The sequence below is a fragment of the Grosmannia clavigera genome (assembly GCF_000143105.1).
Source record: "Grosmannia clavigera kw1407 unplaced genomic scaffold GCSC_97, whole genome shotgun sequence".
Taxonomy (NCBI): Eukaryota; Fungi; Ascomycota; class Sordariomycetes; order Ophiostomatales; family Ophiostomataceae; genus Leptographium; species Leptographium clavigerum.
In genome coordinates this window covers 372,519-392,727 of record NW_014040560.1, presented here as the reverse complement: position 1 = coordinate 392,727, position 20,209 = coordinate 372,519, and the positions used below count along the sequence as shown (strand labels likewise).

The window sequence follows — 20,209 nt, the reverse complement described above, 5'->3', positions numbered from 1 at the left end:
ATAGCTTTCTCCGTATGCTTTACACTCTGCACTATGTATTGCCGCAGCTATAGAAAAGCGGTGAGAGCGAACTTTTGGTAGGGACCTCCGTACATCAACCATCTTACGGAGTAGAACATCAGCAACCGATTATTGGTAGCGCTCTCAGCGAAAGGGGAACTGCAACATATCTCATCGATACCAGTCCTGTATCTGAACCGTCTGAAGTACTCGAAAGGCCGTCTTTGCATTTTCTGACTGTCTTGCAACTCGCTGCTCTCAGCTGCCGGGTCCCTTTCATGCCGAGGGAATCCGCAAGACTGGCGTTTCTGAGCGACCGCTCTTCCGCTGTGCACCGCCTTCATGATTCAATAACACTTACTTTTCCCCTTTTTCACACGGCCCCGGTCCCCCCTCCGGCTCCTTTGGAGTGTCGCCTACGACCGACGCCAAGTCGACGCACCACCTTCCATAGTTTAGGTGTCACCTAACAGAGCTCTGCATAGAAAGCCACGCCTCTGTCGATCATGCCGACGCTCGTGCTGACTAACTTTAACATTGTTGTCAGTGTTTTGGGAGGATGGGTGTCCCTGTTTGGGCTGGTGTCGTACCTGTGCAAGGAGAACTTTTACCTGTCGGAGGCATGTGAGTGTTGTGTGTCGTGTCTCCCGAATCGGCGATGCGGTTGCTGACGGTGTGGAACAGTGATCTCTCTGCTGGCGGGGGTGGCGTTCTCGCCGTCGGCAGCCAACTTTGTACGGCCGCTGCAGTACGCCGGCTCGCAGGCCAACCTTGACGCGGTCACGCTGCACTTCTCGCGGCTGGTTTTGGGCGTGCAGCTGGTGCTGGCGGGGGTGCAGCTGCCGAGCCGGTACCTGAAGAAGCAGTGGCGACCGCTGCTGCTGCTGCTGGGGCCGGTGATGACGGGCATGTGGCTGGTGGCCGGGCTGCTGGTGTGGGCACTGGTGACGCCGCGGATGCCGTTTCTGCACGCGCTGGCCATTGGCGCCTGTGTCGCGCCGACGGATCCGGTGCTGTCGAACGTGGTGGTCAAGGGCCGCTTTGCTGACCAGAACGTGCCGGTGGAGCTGCAGCGCATCATCATTGCGGAGTCGGGGGCCAACGACGGCCTGGGCTACCCGTTTCTGTTTCTGGCGCTGTACCTGATTCAGTACACGGGGGCTTCTGGAGAGTCTGGGGGTGCGGCTAGAACCATGGGCCTCTGGTTCGGCGAGACCTGGGGCTACACGATCCTGCTGAGCGTGGCGTACGGCAGCCTGGTCGGCTACGTGGCCAAGGAGCTGTTGCACTGGGCGGAGGAGCGGCACTACTGCGACCGCGAGAGCTTTCTCGTCTTTGCCATCTCGCTGGCACTCTTCACCACCGGAACCTGCGGCCTCCTCGGCAGCGACGACGTGCTGGCCTGCTTCGTCGCCGGCAATGTCTTTACCTGGGACGACTGGTTCCGCCTCGAGACCCAGGACGACACGCTGCAGCCGACGATCGACATGCTGCTTAATGTCGCCATCTTCATGTGGCTCGGCGCCGTCTGTCCCTGGTCGCTGTTCGCTCACGGACCGGTGCCGTTGTACCGCCTCGTCCTGCTCGGCATCCTGGTGTTGCTGCTGCGCCGCCTGCCCTGGGTCCTGGCTCTGCACCGCTACGTCCCGCAGATCGAGCACCTCCGACACGCCGTCTTTGTCGGCTTTTTCGGCCCCGTCGGCGTCTCGGCCATTTTTTATCTGTACGTCACCCTTGAGTTTGTCGACGGCCTTTCGTCGACCGACCGACCGCGGCCCGACGTCGCCCGGCTCGGCGACACTGCCACCGTCGTGGTCTGGTTTCTCAGCATCTGCAGCATCGTCGTGCACGGGCTCAGCATCCCCGTCGGCAAGCTGGGCCTCTACCTGCCGCGCACCCTCAGCCGCAGCTTGCCGTCGTCGACCTCGGCCGGCCGCACTACCGGCCTCTCCTCTGGCACCGACAACGGCCTCCCGCCCTTCCACATCGGTAGCCGCGTGAGCACGCTGGTGCTGCGCCGCAGCCACAACGCACGACGCAACCAGGACCAGCCATCCGCGCCGACACAGCCCGCCACGGCCGCCGACCGGACTGATGTGCAAATCGTCCTCAGTGACCCGGACGGCGAGCACAACACCACCAACATCAACATCAACACTGCAGCGCGTCCTGTCTATCGCATTGGCGGCTCCATTATTCCGAGCCGTGTCGCCACGGACGGTGGCGAGGCAGCCATCGCGTTTACCCCGAGCGGGCCGTCTACGCTTTTCAACCGCACGATCCGCTTTCCTGACGAACCGCTGTCGTCCTAGGGGCGCTGCTGGAGGTCGGATCTCGCCTCCGTCTCTTCCCTTCTCACAGGTTCTCTGATCAGTCAGAGCCCCCTCTTCGATTACTCTTTTCTGGCTCGTAATTTATTATAGAATCTAGCCAACCCCCCATCTATGCAATACGACGTTGTCTTCCACTTTACGAGGCCAGACAGTCTGAGGTATGATCGCCTCTCCTCTCGAGACACCCTGTCAACCTGAACGACAGGCTTTCGGACCGACGGCTGTGGTATCCCGAGCTTGATTGGCGCGTAAGCTCACCGGCGACTGCTACGCACGCTGTGCACCGGGAGACGTATCTTGTTTTCTCCCACACGCAGCCAGATACCGGTACTAGTATATTACTGGTCGCATGATGGATCCAGCAGCCAAATGTCCAAATGCTGGCGCGATCGGGGCATCCCGCTTGTCTAATACATAGATCAAGACGTTACATTCCAGGCCGTACAATGCTGCAGAGGCAAAAGTGCAGGGTCTCTCCAAGACTGTCTGTTGCCAATTCTAGCCTTGTACATCACGCTAACGTAACCCTGCATGGGGGAGGGTCTTATGCCAACGACAGGCATTGTTGTTGTGGTGGCAGAAGGACGAATAGCGATTGAGACAGTACGAGTACGAGTACTCCGTACTCTGTACGGAGGTCCCTACCAAAAGTCATGCCCACCCTGTTTCACCGCTTTTCCTACTAAAGACATAAAGTTACAGTATATAAAGTGTTACGCGCACTGTACATTCTCGCTAAGCTATCAGCACGTATTATGCTGTAATTTCCTTATATGCAGTAATTCTTAGTGGGACTCTAAGCTAACTGTTATCAGTCTATCGCTAAGTTTGTTCTCCGTGCACACAGCAAATCAGACTGTATACTGCCGATGTCACATCGAAGGGGGTGGGCACGAGTTTAGGTAGGGACCTCCGTAGACACGGCAGGAAATGCAGAGCTGAATGTCGACGCGGTGTCGCAATCACTCTCGCAGGTTCTTTCTGGAGCCGCCGAGAAAGTCGTCAGACAAAAGTGTTGGGGATCAATCCGGTTTGCACCAGCTTAGATTGCCATGACTCAAAGCCGGGAACCGTAAGACATTACTGGCGGCCTAGACCGTTTCAGTACCCTATGGCAATTGGCCAGCACAAACAGCAGCACAGGGCTTCCTTGTTTAGATTAATCAAGATACGAATACAGTGCAACCTGGCCCTGCCAGCAGGCACCAACATGAGCACCTGCCCCCCCTCCATTCGGCCAATCAGGCCACTCTTGTGACCCCCCTCATTCTCCCGCCAAGTCGTGGTGGTCCGCGCTGTTAAAGGCCTGAAGGCCTGCCCAATCAGCAGCCACCCAAGAAATCCATCCCGACCGCCCCCTTCCCTTTTCCCAAATTCTCTTTCTCCAAGGACCGGAGGGCCTCCGACAGTGAACGGGGCCATTGCCACACGAAAGTGCGTTCCAACCTGCGCCCAATAGCCTCGACATAGTGTCTGGCTCGTCACGTTACCTGCTCTACGCCTTGTCCCTTGGTCTTTTGGAGTGCGTGGCTTCATTGTTTCACACTCTCGCCTTGTTCTTCCGTCTGTTCACCGATGCGCACTCATCCTACCCGGGTTTTTTTACCTCCTTTTTCTAAATCCTCAGTCGTCTCCACTTTCTCCCTCCACATTCTTCCTGCCCACAATGGTCTGTCGCTGGTGAGGGCTGCCACCAGCATCAACGAACGACCCGACGACCCGACCGAAGAAATCGCCCAGACAGACCGGGATCTGCTATCTCAGCCGAGTGGTTTCGCCTCTGCAGCATCCCCATTGTCTCTGTCGCGGCCTTTACGCCACCCGACAGCTCATGTGGCGCCTGCCAAACCCGACCACGATCCAATCCGAGTCCGTCCATCGCTCAGCCCTCAACGGCGACGGAGTACGGCAATCGCCGCAACCTGACCCGAGACAGCTCTAGGACGACGCGCAGCCGCAGACCCGGAAAGAGAAGGGGCAGACTGTGGTACGACAGGTCAGACTGCTGGCCGCAGAGTACGAAATCCTGCCATCGAATGACTTTTGCGCATTTCCCAAAAACCCACCCCCTCCTCCCCGCGAAAAAGGACATGTCTGCCCAAGACGGCTCGTTCGAAGCCCTCGCCGCCTCTCCTGGCGACTTCGCCGTCGACTCCGAATGGATGGGGGACTCGCCTCCAGCTCTCACTGTCGACTTCATGCAGAACCCGCATAGTCTGCTCCATCACGTCAACGACCTGGCTGGCCCTCTGGCCAAGAAGCGAAACCGCCCGATAGCCAATGGTGCTGGTGGCACCCCAGGCGGCAAAGACCCCCTCATGCTCGGCCACAGGCCGGCAGCCGCAGCAGGCCTTTCCCAGCCGCCGACGGCCTCCTCGCCCGACTCCCTCCTCTCCTCCTTCCAGGACTCGTCCTCTGACATCTCGTCTAAGCAGACTTCCATGTCTGCTCACTCTAGCCTTGTCAGCGGCACACCTGCAAAGAAGACCCGGGGACGGCCAAGAGGCGCGGGGCGGGCGTACGGCACCGATGCGTCCGGGCGCTCAGCGGGCGGCCAGTCCAGGCGCGCTATGCAACCAGATGTGCATCTCCCGACCGCAGCGGACGACGTGGTGATGGCAGAAGGCACCTTTGACGCCGCCGCTCTGGAGGTCGTGGACGCTGCGCCGCCAGACTGGAACATCCGCGACTACCTCCGTCTGGACGAGGACCAGGACGACAACGACGATGACGGCGACCTCGAGACCAGCTATCTGCACCAGCACAAGGCCATGGCAAACGGCCACCACACCGGCACCATTGACCCAAAGTCCATCCAGAGAACGCCGAGTCTGTCGACTGCAGACGAGCTGTTTGGCGACGACACCATCCGACACGCTTCCACAACTGGGGCCGATCTGAGTCCGTTCAGCGGCAACAGGGCGTCGCCTTTCGACTTTATGAGCCCTTCTAGCAGCCCGAATGCAGACGACCCCCAAGTCCTGTCATTCTCTACGCCGCAGATGTATGCCGGAGTCGGTGCCAGCAATGGGGACCAGAGTGTCCAGAGAGGGCATAATAAAGCCCTATCGGTTTGTTTTTCCCTTCTTGATCTGCTTTCTGATTGGCCGTCTCCTTTGCGCGCGTCGCAATCCGGGAGAACCATGCTGACCGGACTGTTTTTGCAGCAATACTCGCTGAACCAGTCGATGAACAACCTCAAGACGACCGGTTCCAGGGAGGTTTCGCCCATCTCCAACTTTGTTTTCAGTCAAGGCCCGTCGCCAACGACATACCTGAACAACGCACACTCGCCCGCAGAGAACACAGATATGCGGTTCGGCCAGTTTGCCGGTACCGGCATGCAGTCAATACCAATCGCATCCGGCTTCATGTTTCCTGAAAGCGTTCCAACAAGCCCTGCCTCACCTTGGCAGGGAATTGCCATACAGCAGCAGCAACAGCAACAACAACAACAACAACGCAACGCTGCCAACGGCAGCGTATCTCAAACCTCCATGTTTCACCGAGGGCAGCCGGCAGCAGCAGCAGCAGCTGGTCTCGCGAATCATCAGAGGCGGCCGTTGCGGTTCTTTGTCGGCGTGACTCCGCACAAGTCGCGTGTGGAAACGCAAATACCAATCATGATCTTCCTTTCGGCTCTTCCGCCAGGCGTCACAAAGCTTCACCTCCCTCCGCACACCATCTCGAAGCCCAAGCTTCTGGCAAAGGATCCCATCGACCGGTCGCCCGACATGCTGGAGCTGCACACAATGGTGGTCTGCACCAGTGCTATGCACAACGAGAACAACCGCCGGCGAGCATTGGAGCGTGCTGCCGCAGCCACGTACACGTCGCGGTCCTCGCCCATGAACGAGGGCGACAGCAACGACGACGACGACTGCCGACCAGCCAACGGCGGAGACATCTGGATATGCAAGGGCTGCATCCAGCGAGAGCGGAAGCGGGCAAACAGGAAGAAGCTGAAGAAGCCGGAGGACGACGAAGAGTGGAGCCGAGATGAGCACCGGCGGATCGTCATCTTCAACACGAACGAGACCAAGGACTGGCAGCGCCCGACAGCGGCCGCGCTGTCTTCCTTGGACGAGAACGCAGCAGGCAGTCCGATCGAGGCGGTCATCAGCGTCCCCATGAGAATCACCTGCTACTGTCGCCACCACGGCGAGAAGACCGGGTTCCAGGTCATCTTCACCCTGAAGGATTTCCAGGGCAACGTGATCGCTCAGACCATGTCGCGGTCGATCATGATCACAGACGACCACAAGACTCCCACGGGCCCCAATACCGGAGCTGTTTCGGCAACGGCACCGTCCTCAGTAGCAGACGGCGACATTTCTGCCGGCACGGGAGACGGCCAGGAGACAGCAGGGAAAACAGCGCCTGCCGCTTCCGCGTCGTCGACCAAGCCTTCGTCCAGGATAAAAGCGCAGCCGTCAACCGCGGCGCAATCGGCGCCGGACCTGCCTTCAATGAAGCGCAATTCCGTCACTTTTTCCGGGGCACAGTCGCCCGAGAAGGACATGGCACCAGAAGCTGCATCGGAAATTGCAATGGGCGCTAGAGCTCTTTCACGGGCAGCGTCTCCCAACGGTCTAAAGGGCCACTCCTCCAAGAAGAGGAAGGCAAATGGTGGACCGACCAAGATACCGACTGGCCTGGCAATGACGCGAATCGAGACATCCGTTTCGCCGCAGCAGTCGAACCTGCAGAGCTTCCAGAACGCCTCCAACTTCCGGGCCAGCGCTTCGTCTGCTTCGTCTGCCGTACCCTTCTCCACGGGTGCCTCGTCGTTTCTGTCTCCGACGTCCAACTTCGCGCCCGACTCCATGGCGGCCGCTGTTGATATGGCACTGATGACGGGCAACTCGGGCGATCCGGACATTGACAGCCTTGTCGGGATGGTCCCGATGGCCACCGATTCGCTCGTCGGTGGCCCACTTACGCCCAACAGCCATACGGACCAGCAGGGCGCGATGGCGAACGGTGCACGGTCAGCGAGCTTTGACAGTCTTGCCATGGCACAGAACGTCTTGTTCTCGGCGCCAGCATCGACGCAGCCGAGCCGGCCGCCCAGCCCGAACGGGCTCTCGGGTGGCCCGATGCACATGTTCCGCCAACACATATATCAGCAGCGACTACAACAGCAGCTGGACCAGGCGCAGTTTACACAGCAGTTCCAGAACGGGCTCTTCAACCTCCCCATGGCCATGTCCCAACCGGCTGCGAGCCCGGCCTCGCACAACTCGGTGATCCACAAGATCATTCCTGCTGAGGGGCCCAAATCCGGCGGCATCGAGGTGACGATTCTGGGAAGTGCATTCTACCAGGGACTGGATGTCATGTTTGGCAACCAGCGGGCGACGACGACGACATTCTGGGGAGAGAGCTCGCTGGTGTGTCTCGTGCCGCCTTCTTCGATTGCCGGCCACGTGCAGGTGACTCTGCGCCAGCCGAACCAGCAGCGACCGTCACAGCCGTTCTCGGCCAATCAGCAGCGCGTCACCTTCAAGTACCTGGACGATGACGAGCAGCAACTGTTGCGCGCAGCCCTGACGGTCCTATCTAGGAAGATGACGGGCAAGATTGAGGATGCGCAGGACGTTGCACGACGCATCATTGGCAGCGAGACGACCACCTGGGGAACCTCATCCGGCGGCGGATCTTCAGCTGGCGGTGGTGGCGGTGGAAATCCAACTGGCTATGCTGCCGGTCTGATGGCCAGCGGCAGCAGCCCCAACCTGGAGGCACAGCTGCTGAAAGTGCTAGAGCTCATCGACCTGGACGACTCCTCGAACCAGACACGGCTCAACATGCAGCGGCGGACGACAGGACACAGCATGCTGCACCTGGCCTGTGTTCTGGGACTGCACCGGTTTGTGGCCGGCCTGCTGGCCCGCGGTGCCAATCCGGATGTGCGCGACAATGGCGGCTATACGCCTCTACACCTGGCAGCCCTGAACGACCAGGCAGGGATTGTGCGGCGGCTGATTCACGCCGGGGCCGACCCGACGATACGGACGCTGTCCGGCCTGACGGCAGCCGAAGTGGCTGCGTCGCGGGAGGTTGTCCGGGCCATCAAGCTGTTTGAGCGCCATACGCGGTCGCGGAGTGGCGGATCTCTGCATAGCCGGACTAGCAGCGCGGCATCGCTCCGGTCGCTCTGGGAGCCCATGACGATGTCGGTCCTTGACCGGGCGTGGAATGCGACGGAGAAGTCGACGGGCGACGCGGCCGACAACAGCAGCCAAGCCGAGGTGGACTCCTCGTCCTATGCAGCTTCGGGCGACGACGAGGAGAGCAGCGAGCAGGAGGAGGGTGACGAGGAGTGGCTCGACATGAAGAGAGACTCACCGCGCCGTGGCCCGAGCATTCACAGCCGCCGGGGCACGCGGGACGTCAGTCCCACTGCGCTCACACCATCTTCGGTGGCGACGGCAGCCGGTGCCTCTGATGTTCCTGCGGCATTGGCATCTCCGGCTGCAGCGGCCGTGATTGCGTTCAAGGAACAGCTCACCGCTCAGTTCCAGCAGCTCGTGGCGCAGATTCCGCAGATCCCCAACAACCCACTGCCGGACTACTACCAGGCCTATTTGAATTCTACGGCCTTCCAGCGGATCTCCTCGCTGGTGCCCAATATGAGCGGCAGCACGGGGTCCCGGCCAAACTCATCTGATGCCCGCGGTCACGGAAATGGTCACAGGAACAGACACGGAAATGGCCACGGCAACGGCCATGGCAACATCACGCCGGGACATAAAGAACTGGAGGGTCGCTGGTGGGATCTGTCAGCGTTGAGGGCAGGCCTCGCACCACCGCCATCGTACGAAGAGATCTTCCCTCGCAAGGGTGAGACGGACACGAAGCAGGCAACGGCGGCAGCAGCAGCAGCAGAGGCGGAAGCCGACAGCAAGTGCGAAGTCCTGTACGACCAGCAGCAGACGGAGGCGGAGGAAGCGGCCGGGGAGGAGGCCGTGACCGAGTTCGAGCCAGCCGAGTTCGGCGCAACGCTGCCGGCGCTGCTGCAGATTGGTCGCAAGCACCAGATCACAAAGGAGCAGCAAGAAAACTTCCGGCGAGTGCACAAGGAAAAGCGAAAGGGACTGCGGTCCGACACATTGCTCTACACCGTCTGGGTATGTTTACGGAGGGAGGATTATCCCTTTTTTTCTTTTTTTTCTTCTTCTTTCTTTCTTCTTCTTTCTTTTCCCCTCTCTTTCAGTCTGCTAACATTTCAGATCCCTATGCTCATCGGAGTCCTTCTGCTCTGGTTCTCTGGCGCGCGGGCGTGGGACTTCTTCCCATCCGTGACGTTCAACGTGCCCTATGCAACAAGCCTGGGTCCGGTTCTTCAGCCTACAGGCGGGAACGCTGCCCGTGCCAACACATTTAATGGTGGACGCCAGGACAAGGCAGTCCTAGACTCACCGCCCACAGCACAAGTGGCAGACCAGGTCGGTGGCGAGAATGTTCTGGAGGCTGTGAGGGCGATTGTGGCTTAGAATCGTGGATTGATCACTTGTTTTAGTTGTTTGTTTACTGGGCCTTCCTTTCAGCCTTTCTTTTTCAGCATCGGCGCGATAGAGACGGATTGGGAAGGGGCACAATCTGTAATGACATGTAATCTCGAATGTTTTCTTCTGTAATTTATATACTCAGTATAGGATGTCGGTTGGCAGCGGACTGCCACGTGACGTGGATCGTAGCCTGGTTTAGGTGCACACCGCTAAGTTTTAGTGGGCAGAAAAAGGCATGAAATAAAACTAGTGAAAAAAACAAAGGCAGGATTCGACGAGTCCACAAGAGCGTACCGAAGCGAAGGCAACCCGCAACCCGTTTCTATTCAGCAAAACACGCACACGATGGCGACCGATCAAGCTAAGCCGAAGGGCAAGAAGGCCAAGGTGGCCTCGGAGCAGGTAGCTTCGCGAAAGTCGAGCAGGATATCGGATCAGAGCGCTGCGAAGCGGAAGGGTCAGTAGCCTGGCGTCAAGCTCTGGGGTCGGTGAAGGGTGGAACGCGTTGCTGACCTGTCTGAACTTTTCCTGCACAGCGACGGAAGACGAGTCTCCGAGCGCGAACAAGAAGCGGAAGCCGGAGGAGAAGCCGGTAGAGAAGGCAGCCAGCAAGAAGACGAAGAAGGTCGCGGACAAGGAGGAAAAGAAGGAGAAGGAGGAAAAGGTGGAGACGGTGGAGAAGGTGGAAGCCCCAGCCCCTGTGAAGAAGACACCGACGAAGAAGGGACAGGCGAAGACGAAGAAGGCAGCGGCAGCCAAGGCGGTCGAGAAGATGGACGTGGACGAGGAGGAGAAGAAGGAGGAAGAGAAGATGGATGTGGACGAAAAGGACGAAAAGGACGAGGTGGCCGAGGAGGACGACGAGACGACCAAGGCGCTCGTGGAGGAGATTGACGGCGGTGACGACGAGGCGAGCGGCGGCGCGAGCCTGTTTGAGCGCGGCCAGGACGTGGGCAAGGTGCCCTCGACGGCGACCACGTCGTCCAAAAAGAAGGGCGCGGCCAAGGGGAAGACGGCGCCGGCTGCGGCTGCGGCCGCGCTGGCCACCAGCATCAGCGCCAACGGTGAGCCGCGCGGCGGTGTGGTCTACGTCGGACGCATTCCACACGGCTTCTTCGAGCACGAGATGCGCAGCTACTTTTCGCAGTTTGGCGACATCCGGCGGCTGCGGCTCTCGCGCAACCGCCGCACCGGCGCCAGCAAGCATTATGCCTTTATCGAGTTTGCCGACCCGGACGTGGCCGACATTGTGGCCCAGACCATGGACAGCTACCTGCTCTTCGGCCACATCCTGCGCTGCAGCGTCGTGCCGCCCGAGCGCGTGCCGGCGAACCTGTTTGTCGGTGCCAACCGCCGATTCAAGGTCGTGCCGTGGAACCGGCTGGCTGGCCGCGAGCTGGCCGAACCCAAGTCTGAGTCCGCGTGGGAGGCCAGGTCCGGCCGCGAGGCCAGGCGTCGCAGCAAGCGTGCCAGCCTGCTGCAGGAGAGGATCGGCTACGCGTTCGAGGCGCCCGGCCTGAAAAAGGCCGTGGCCACGATCAAGGCGGCAGGCGAGGACGAGGAGAAGGAGAGCGGTGAGGCTGCCACCGAGACTGCTGAGACTGCCGCCGAGACTGCTGAGACTGCCGCCGAGACTGCTGAGACTGCCGCCGAGACTGCTGAGACTGTCACAGAGACTGCCACAGAAGCCGAAGCTGTCGAGGCGCCCAAGACGGAGCTGCTGACGGCCACCGAGGCCGAGAAGGAGCCCGAGGTCGTCGTCGCACCCAAGGAGACAAAGGCGGCCAAGGCAAAGAAGTCCCGGGCCAAGAAGAGCAAAGCGTGATTGACGGACATGCAGAGTTTTTTTCAATATTTTTTTTGGTTTCCAGACAGAATACGGGCGTAAAATGTTTTTTTTTTTTTTTTCCAATCTTGAACCCCTTAGAGTATTGATGAAAACAATTGGAAGTTTTCTAATGCACGTCTCTAACGGTTTACACGGCTCATGCAGTCTGCCCAATGTGCCAGCAGCACTCCGAAGAGGCTGATAATGTGTCCTCAAAGCGAACCTGGAACGTCGAAGGAGGAAACGAATGTCCTCGGGACGGGAACCAAGATTATAATGAGGCCAACGAGTTGTTCTCCTTCGTCCTCGTACACCCCTTGCGGGATGCCGAATTTACCACCGTGTCAGACAGGCCATAGGACTACAGTCATGTGGCCTGAGCCTGGGGCCAACGAAGTTTTCAGTTTGAGGAGAAAAGAGGAAAAGAGGAGAGAAAGAATTGGGTGCAAAATTGGAAGAAAACGCCAAATACAGTGGGACCCGCGATGTGTCAGTTAAGTGCATAAAGCGTGGGTGGAGAGAGAGCTAATGCGGTCCTTGGCCTTGCAGTAGTGACCGCTAGCAGACGCGAAAACCAGCTTCTGATCGTACGGCTCGGGCTGCTCTGGAACGAGACGTGTCTCATTGCACCGAAACTCGCTTAAGTGCATGACCGGGCGCTGTAAGATACGAAGTAGCGCGCTGACAGGCCCTTGTACTCGTACTCGGCACGTCGACTCCGTACTGACGGTATTAATACGAGTCGTGTCTGTTGGCGCTTCCAACTTGGCAGAACGGGGAAGGTAAGAAGCAACAAGCTGACACAACCCTTTAATTTGGGGGAAGGAGCGCAGCCGTGCAGCTAGCAAAAGCAAGAGCGCAAAAGCAGCCAGGCCGAAAGCCAGAGCCAGAAAGCATTGCAAAGCACGACAGCAGTCGCCACGTTTCGTCTTTTCCATTGCCAGCCATCGTCGAGGCCGCTCCCCCACAGCCGAGCGCAATACAACGTGACGCACACGCGGCGAACCAATCGCTTCGACCAGACAGGGTTAGGGGGGTGTTGACCAATGCGGGTTGGCCTGCCACAGCACAGCAGCAGACGAAGCTTGCCCTCGATTCTACCCTCTGCTCTCGTCCGCAGCCGGAAAGGAGGCCTGACACAGCGCGATGGCATCCGTGGCACCACCGGCACAGCAGCCGTCGGCACCGGCAGCAGCACCACCCGACGGCGGAGCTGCAACAGGCGGATCAGCAAGTGAGTATCTTGGGTGTCGGATCGTATCCGTTTTTTTTCGTTTTGCCCCCTAGTGTGCCCCATACATAATACCGCTCGCTGTAGCTGGCCAGACCGCACCGCTGACGGGGCCCCTTGTTAGGTGCCAAGAAAAAGAACAAGAAGAAGAAGTCGGCGGCGGCCAGGGCTAACGCTGCTGCTGCGGCGGCCGTATCGGCAATCCCAGAGCCAAGCGCTGCTGCCACAGCTCCACCCGCCAGCATCGACACAGCGGCAGACGCCCCCGACGACGACGATGCGGACGTGCCGGACAACGCGCCTGAGGTGAGAATTGGCCCCCCCTGTCGCGGGTGAGAGGACGAGACGGCCGGGTGCTGACGCCCTACTCCTACTTTTCTCCTGGCAGATAGAATCGAGTGCTCGCAAGGACGGCCACGTAGATGCGAACACGTCTGCCGCCAGCCCGAAGAAGCCCGAGACAAACGGGAACGGCCATGCGCGGCAAGCTTCGACAGCAAACGGAGACACAGCCGAGCGGGTAGACGGAGCTGAAGACGAAAAGGACGACGCCATAGCCAACGGAGACGCCACAAACGGCACAAACGGCAGGCAGAGAGTACGGACAGCGTCATTACGACAGACGAGCGATCAAGACGCCATGGCAAAAGAGGCAGGCGGCGATTTGGCGCTGCACGACGAAACAGAAGGGCTACGAGAGCAGGTAGAGGCGCTGTACAAAGCACAGGAGGCGCAGAAAGAAGAGATGGAGCAGTTGCGGGCGGAGCTGGAAGAGAGCGAGGCCGGACGCGAGCAGGCGGAGACGCAATACCAGAATCTGCTGGGGCGGGTGGAGAAGATCAAGGAGACGCTGGGCGAGCGGCTGAAGCGGGACAGACAGGAGCTGGAAGAGGCCAAGGACCGAGTCGAGGAGCTCGAGGGGCAGAACGAGGGACTGCGGCAGGGCGGCGAAGCGGCCGAGGCGGCAGCAGAAGCAGCCGAGAGAGAGGTGGAGCGGCTGCGCGGCGAGCTGGAGGCGGCAGGGCGGGAGCAGAGCTCGGTGCGAGGACGGGCGCAACTGGCGCAGCAGAACTGGCAGCGTGAGAGGGAGGAGCTGGCGCGACAGGTGCAGCAGCTGCGGGCGGAGCTGGAGTCGACGAGCGGAGCGATGGGCGAATGGGAGGTGATCGCGATGGAGGAGCGGTCGTTACGGGAAGGTCTGTCGGAGAAGACAGCAGATCTGGAAGAGCAGCTGGCGACAGCACGAGAACAGAGCGAGCGGGCGCTAGAGGAGCGCGACGGAGAGGCGCGAGCAGTCGACAGTCTGCAGCGGGCGCTGCAGGAGATTCAGGAGGCGCGGAAGCGAGAGCTGCGCGAGATGGTGGAGTCGTCAGAGGCACAGTTGGAGGCGGCCAAGGCGCGAGTACAGGCGGCAGAGGCGGCAGCCGAGAAGGCAGAGGCAGAAGCGGCGAGGCTGCGCAGCGAGAACGAGCGGACGGCACCATTTGAGCGCGAGGTCAAGGAGAAGAACCTGCTGATCGGCAAGCTACGGCACGAGACGATTGTGCTGAACGACCACCTGACCAAGGCGTTGCGGTACATTAAGAAGAACAAGCCGGAGGAGAACGTGGACAGGTGCGTTTTTGTTGTTTTGTTTCCTCTCCTCTTTTTTTCTTTTCTTTTTTTCGTTTCCTTTCTCTCCTCTAACAACCACAGACAAGTGGTGACCAACCACCTGCTGCAGTTCCTGGCGCTCGACCGGTCGGACCCGAAAAAGTTCCAGATCCTGCAGGTGATAGCCGGCGTGCTCAACTGGACGGAGGAGCAGAAGGAAAAGGCCGGACTCGCTCGGCCGGGCACGTCCAACCTCAGCCTGCGGCTGCCGACGTCACCGTTTCACCGAACACCCAGCACGCCGTCGCTCAACACGGAGTTCTTTGCCGAACAGGGATCAGGCAGCCGCGAGTCGCTCGCCGACCTGTGGGCTGGGTTCCTGGAGCGGAGCGTCGAAGAGGCCGAGTCGGAGACGTCAGGGCCGCCATCGCGGAAAGGGAGCTTGCCTAGGGGTGGGTGAGGGGGAGGAGGGTCAGAAGAGAGAGAGAGGGAGAGAGGGAAGAAGAGGGAAGAAGAGGGAAGAAGAGGGAAGAAGAGGGAAGAAGAGGGAAGAAGAGGGAAATAAGAGAGGACGGACAGAAGAGAAAAGAGGGAGACATCACCAACATTGCGGAAGGAATGGCGGCAGGTAAACGGATACGAAAGGCAGGGGTTCATGGGAGTTTCCTCTGGTCTGTGTTTGTCTACATATGATATTACAGCATTTCCATTTTGTCTAAGTCCTCGGCAGGACACAAGTTATACTATAGCGGAGGTTAGTGTAATGGCTGTTTGAGTCTATGCACCGGCATCACCACCTTCACTTCTCTCACTTCCACCTCGCAGCGGCACGACATTCTGCACGTACACGTCGGCGTCGTGTTCAATCTGTCGCATGTCCAGACGGTTCTCGAGCGCGTCGTTGATGCCCTCGATGACGTCGCGTTCCTCCATGGCCTCGGCCACGAGGGCGACCTCGCGCGCCCAATACGCCTGGGTGCGAGCCCGAAGCTCGACGTCGCGCAGCGCCGTATTCTTGACGATGGCAGCAGCGTTGAGCCGGCTGCGGGTCGTGGCCAGGGCGCGCGCGGTCGTGGTGATCCGTTCAGCCGGGCTCTCAGCCGGCAGCGGTCCGAAGAGGAAGAGTCGGAGGAGGGGGCCAGCCGGGCGATTGGGTGCCCACCCGCTGACAGCGCAGTAGAGCAGCAAGCCCAGGCCGCCGAGCAGCAGGCCGCTGACAAGACCGCGGACGCGCTGCATCGTCCAGAAGAAGCAGTCGAGGTCAGCCAGCCGGGTGGCCCGGGCATTGGCCTGGTGGTTGTACGTGGCCAGCAGTGCCATGTCGGCAGCAGCCAGCAGCAGCGTAGCCACGGTAGCAGGCGTGCGCCAGCGGCGAGTGCGAGCCGCAGCAAGATCGTATGCGAGGTCAGTCCTGTCGGATCCTGGTGCTCCCGATCCGCTAGCCCTCCCGCCACCACCTCTGCGCCCCAACACCACCAAGGGCGAGGTCGCCAGGGCGATCAGCACCAGCGTCGTCAGGTGCTGGGCGGCCAGGTCGACGAGCGCATAGCACAGGTACGCCGTCGTGCTGCTGCTGCTGCTGCTGCTGCCATTGCTGCCGTCGCCGCCATCTGCACAGAACGGACAGCCGACCAGGACGTCCGGCCCGAACTGTAGGTATAGTAGCCGCGAGTCTAGGCTGACTAGACGTGCTCGCAGCGCCTCGTCGGCCGCCGTCAGTAGCCGGCCCGGCCGCCGTGCTGCCAGCCGCGTGAACAGCACGTCCGTCGGCGTCTGCAGCCGCGACGCAGTCGCCACAAAGATGTTCTCGGCCAGCGGCGACACCACGCTGCCGCCCAGCACGCCCGCCCGCCAGAATCCCTTCACGGCCGCCGCCGCCAGCACCGCCAGCACCGCCGCCGCGCGCCACCGCAGCCGATGAGTCCCCTCCACATCCCGAGGACCACCCGCCTGCTGCTGCTGCTGCTGCTGCTGACGCGCTGCGGCTGCCTGGACGCTCCGGTACAGCGCAATGGCGCGCGGCAGCAGCAGCGGCCCAAAAAAGAGCAGCAGCGACTGGATTCTGGCACATGTCAGCAGAGCCCGGGACATGCGATGAAAAGGTCCAGAACAACACTCACGTTCCCCACGGAATCACCATGACTGCGAGGACGAGCCGAATTGCTCTCACACTTCGCTCCGTCACACCCCTTCCCAACTGTTACGTGAACTGATATACCGATGGCCTTGACGTAGTTTTTCGCATCTGGCGGCTTTTTTTCAAGTGCTCTCGCTGGCAATAGAGTGCTCTCGCCGTTGCCCGGAATGCCTTCATCAGACGTCGTCACAGCCTTTCCTTGAGCAGTTCGTGCTCTGTCCAATCACAGCGCGTCTTGTAAGCGGTGTATCTGGCCTGTGTTTCAAGCACGTGATATGATAACTTGCTTGAATAGTGGGGCTCTCTGGACATAAAAAGCTCTGCAGCCAAAAAAAATCGAATTGGACTTGCGAGAATCATAACCAAACCATTCCATAAGTCTAGAATGAATTTGCCTCTCACTCGAGTGCGTCGAGAATCTGACCAGCTACAGGGTCCATTCTCGCAGCGGTTTGTATATGCGCCTTCTACTTTTTCTTTGTCACCTGCATGCAATCCCACCGTGATGTCATGGGCACTTTCGAAGCTTTGTCGGCCTTCCCTCGAGGAAGTAAACGTTTTTACCGTGGCCGATAGAGTCAATCTGTTGCCCAGAGCGAACCCAAGCACTCTGCCAAGAGTCATCTCACTTCGTGTTGCAGGACCTCTATATGCTACCATGGAGAACTACTGCGTCAAAATTGTGAGAGACATTTCTGCTGTTTTTCTTGTATTGCTTGTATGGTAGTTCATGTCCATCGTAGACGTCTCCTCGTTCTTTCCTTTCCGCTGTTCGTAAACCCTTTTCTAAAGTCGCCCTCTCCCGGCCTCTCTAGCCCGCCTTCTGCGCGGCCACCGGGCTCTCTCTGGCCGCCGGCGTCTTGTCCTTCGTCTCCGTCGTTGCCGAGAGCGCCAGCAGCGCCTGCACCGTGTCGCGCAGCAGCACCAGCACGCCCAGACAGGCCAGCTGCCACGACGTGATGCTGACGCTGCCGCGGGGCGCTCGAGGAAACGCCAGCAGCCACTCGGCGTAGCCGGGGAACCAGCCGTGGGGCAGCCAGAACATGGGCGCCCGGGCGAACCAGAACGGCAAAAAGTACTGCAGTCCGCGCGTGAGCACGAGCCGGGAGACCGTGACGACCGAGTCAAAGGACCGGCGGCCGGTGTCGAGAGACGATTCTGGCCTTGTTAGGGGGGGAGCGAAGACAACCGGAGAGGGGCAGAGGACACGCACTTTTTGCCTCCAGCTGCTCCAACAGCTTGTCGTGCTGCCGTCTCAGCCGCGCCCATTTGGCAAACTCGTCCTGGCTGCTGGTCGCATGCAGCTCGCGACGCAGTTCAAGATAATCAAGCTGCAGCTTCCGCTGCTCTTCGGTGACGGCTGAGCGCCGCGATGGGATGCAGCAGTAGACCTTCCAGAGCTGGGAGAGTTAGAGAGAACAGAGAAAGAGGGCCAGACGCAAGACTCGACACATACAGCATTCGAAATCGTATCGGCCCCGAGCGAGTTGACCACCTGAATGGCCAGCTCGACGAGAAACACCACCAGCAGGAGGGAAGGCATGGCTGTTGACTGCGTGCCGTCGTCACTGCTCTTCGCAATTCTTCCGCTTGGCTGTCCTCTTTGCGATGGGCTAAAATGGCGTCCGTTGCTGCCTGGATGCCTTAGGAGGGGTGCTTTCGCCACACCTAGGCACAGTGTAGTACTTCAAAAGCGGGTCTCGGTACGACTACTCCGTATGAGGCTGGGCCCTATTATGAGGCTCAAGTTCTTATCCTCCGATTTTCCCCCGTCTCACTTCATGCATATGGCAATAATACCAGTGAAGAATATTAGCTTACCCTGTACTTCTCATTGAGTAAACAACATGTGCTCGTACATGGACTAATGGCGCTTCCGAAAGCGCTTGAACTGCGGTTCGGACAGCCTGATACTCAGATGATCTATGTGGCCACCTTCCTGGCGGGTACCTGTACGAAGGCTCGTTTCCTTTTCTTCCAACGATTTGTCGAGAGTCGAGTACTTGTACAAGCTTACCGTGTTGCTGGCATGATTTCATTCTATCCCAAAGTTTGGGGAAAATCCTATCAGCAACATGGACGAAGCATATTGCTAGAAAGTAACGACGGTTGGGCTTGGCAGACCACTCTTGTGAGCCACAGGAAGTACGATGGTGCCAGCAGTGAAGAATCCGCTGGCCTTGAGACCTTTATTGGCCTGTGCAATGTAGGGTCACATACATATGGCTGTTATGACGCATGAAATGGTGCCCAAGAGCTACAATATGGTAATAGCAAGCGGCCTCTCTGGATTGGCGCCCAAGGCAATTGGTAATGAAGAAGAAGGAGAGAGAACGGATACAAAGTAGGGATCCTGCGTGTATCCTTTTCCGATTTCATCTTTACTTTCGTTCATTAATCAATCCGAACACATGATACAGACCACTCCCTCGTTCCAACATAATCACAGGCACCGAAACATATCTCATTCTTGATACACGATGTCGTCAGAGCCTGCCAAAAGGTGAGATGCGCTATTCCACCCGGTTTGCACATGCTTAATGCCCTGCTAAGGTACAGTAGTCGCCAATACCATGTGTACAGAGTCCAAGGTCTGCCGGCGGGCTCGACCCTAGCAGAAGTAGAATCGATCTTGAAAGAGGTTTTCGACAATATCGACCCGACGGTCCGCTCTCTTGCTCCAAGTCCGCATCCTGGTCGGAATGAGCTCGTTGCCCTCGTGTCGTTTCCCAGCATCCCGGTCAGCTTAGGAGCCATTTGTGGTATGAAAGTAGGGACTTTTAGAAAAGATCTAAGTTGCACAGGCAGTTCGCGTCGACCCGTCAAACTTGTGGTTGACATGAACCTTATCTGATTTACTCCGCTTAGCAATCCCGATACGCAGTCTACCACACCTGAAATCGACTGCATTATTCTCAGCGGCATCGGCGGCCATCCATATGGTTCATGGAAGGCGAAGGGCGAGGACTTCATGTGGCTATTGGACGACACCAATTCAACACCCTCAACTGTACGAAAGCTGCTGTACGGCTATGAAACAAAGCTTGTCGGAGACGAATCGTTCCAAGTCCTTTCGGACATCGGCATGAGTTTGGGTCAAAAAATCCAGACTATTCGGCCCTGGATTAATAAAAACAATCCGCGTCCAATCGTGTTCATCGCCCACAGCTATGGTGGACTCGTTGTGAAAGAGGCTATAAATTACATGCTCGAAAAGGACAAAATCAACGCCGGATGCGTACACGGATTTGTTTTTTTCGGCGTTCCGCATCACGGCATGCCTGTCCATGATTTTCTTGTTCTGGTCGGCAAGGCGCCAAATACAGCGCTGATCCAGGATCTAGGGCCTAACTCCCGTCATCTACAAAGCCTGGATGTGGCATTTCGGGAAAAATTCATATACCAAAACTCCCAAGTGGTTTCCATTTATGAGACGAAAGCTACCAACGTTTTAGAGAAAGACGAATCAGGAAATCTGCGCCCTTCTGGTCGAACAGCAATGCTCGTGCCGCCTACTTCTGCGGGTGCCGCTTTTCCAAACAACTCTATAGTCGTATCAGTTCCCTTGAACCG

At 58.8% G+C, this 20,209-nt stretch overlaps 6 protein-coding genes across 6 annotated transcripts; 4 read left to right on the top strand and 2 right to left on the bottom strand.

The window, feature by feature from the left end:
• Positions 1-506: 506 nt before the first annotated feature.
• On the top strand, positions 507-2,312 carry CMQ_4448 (cation/H+ exchanger; the record flags this gene model as incomplete). Its single annotated transcript, XM_014312604.1, has 2 exons — positions 507-624; positions 685-2,312. 2 exons carry the CDS (start codon positions 507-509, stop codon positions 2,310-2,312), a joined length of 1,746 nt encoding a protein of 581 aa, XP_014168079.1.
• A 2,111-nt stretch (positions 2,313-4,423) lies between these two features.
• Positions 4,424-9,832, top strand: CMQ_4338 (membrane-tethered transcription factor; the record flags this gene model as incomplete). Its single annotated transcript, XM_014312494.1, has 3 exons — positions 4,424-5,404; positions 5,501-9,466; positions 9,569-9,832. The coding sequence occupies 3 exons, from the start codon at positions 4,424-4,426 to the stop codon at positions 9,830-9,832; spliced, it is 5,211 nt and encodes a 1,736-aa protein (XP_014167969.1).
• A 360-nt stretch (positions 9,833-10,192) lies between these two features.
• Positions 10,193-11,672, top strand: CMQ_4615 (ribosomal biogenesis protein gar2; the record flags this gene model as incomplete). Its single annotated transcript, XM_014312771.1, has 2 exons — positions 10,193-10,304; positions 10,384-11,672. 2 exons carry the CDS (start codon positions 10,193-10,195, stop codon positions 11,670-11,672), a joined length of 1,401 nt encoding a protein of 466 aa, XP_014168246.1.
• Positions 11,673-12,821: 1,149 nt separating this feature from the next.
• On the top strand, positions 12,822-14,959 carry CMQ_4572 (golgi matrix protein; the record flags this gene model as incomplete). The annotated part of the gene is made up of 3 exons (XM_014312728.1): positions 12,822-12,909; positions 13,031-13,212; positions 13,295-14,959. The coding sequence occupies 3 exons, from the start codon at positions 12,822-12,824 to the stop codon at positions 14,957-14,959; spliced, it is 1,935 nt and encodes a 644-aa protein (XP_014168203.1).
• A 317-nt stretch (positions 14,960-15,276) lies between these two features.
• On the bottom strand, positions 15,277-16,639 carry CMQ_4467 (uncharacterized protein; the record flags this gene model as incomplete). Its single annotated transcript, XM_014312623.1, has 2 exons — positions 15,277-16,561; positions 16,620-16,639. 2 exons carry the CDS (start codon positions 16,637-16,639, stop codon positions 15,277-15,279), a joined length of 1,305 nt encoding a protein of 434 aa, XP_014168098.1.
• Positions 16,640-17,447: 808 nt separating this feature from the next.
• On the bottom strand, positions 17,448-18,179 carry CMQ_4391 (chd5 domain containing protein; the record flags this gene model as incomplete). Its single annotated transcript, XM_014312547.1, has 3 exons — positions 17,448-17,794; positions 17,850-18,036; positions 18,093-18,179. The coding sequence occupies 3 exons, from the start codon at positions 18,177-18,179 to the stop codon at positions 17,448-17,450; spliced, it is 621 nt and encodes a 206-aa protein (XP_014168022.1).
• Positions 18,180-20,209: the final 2,030 nt, after the last annotated feature.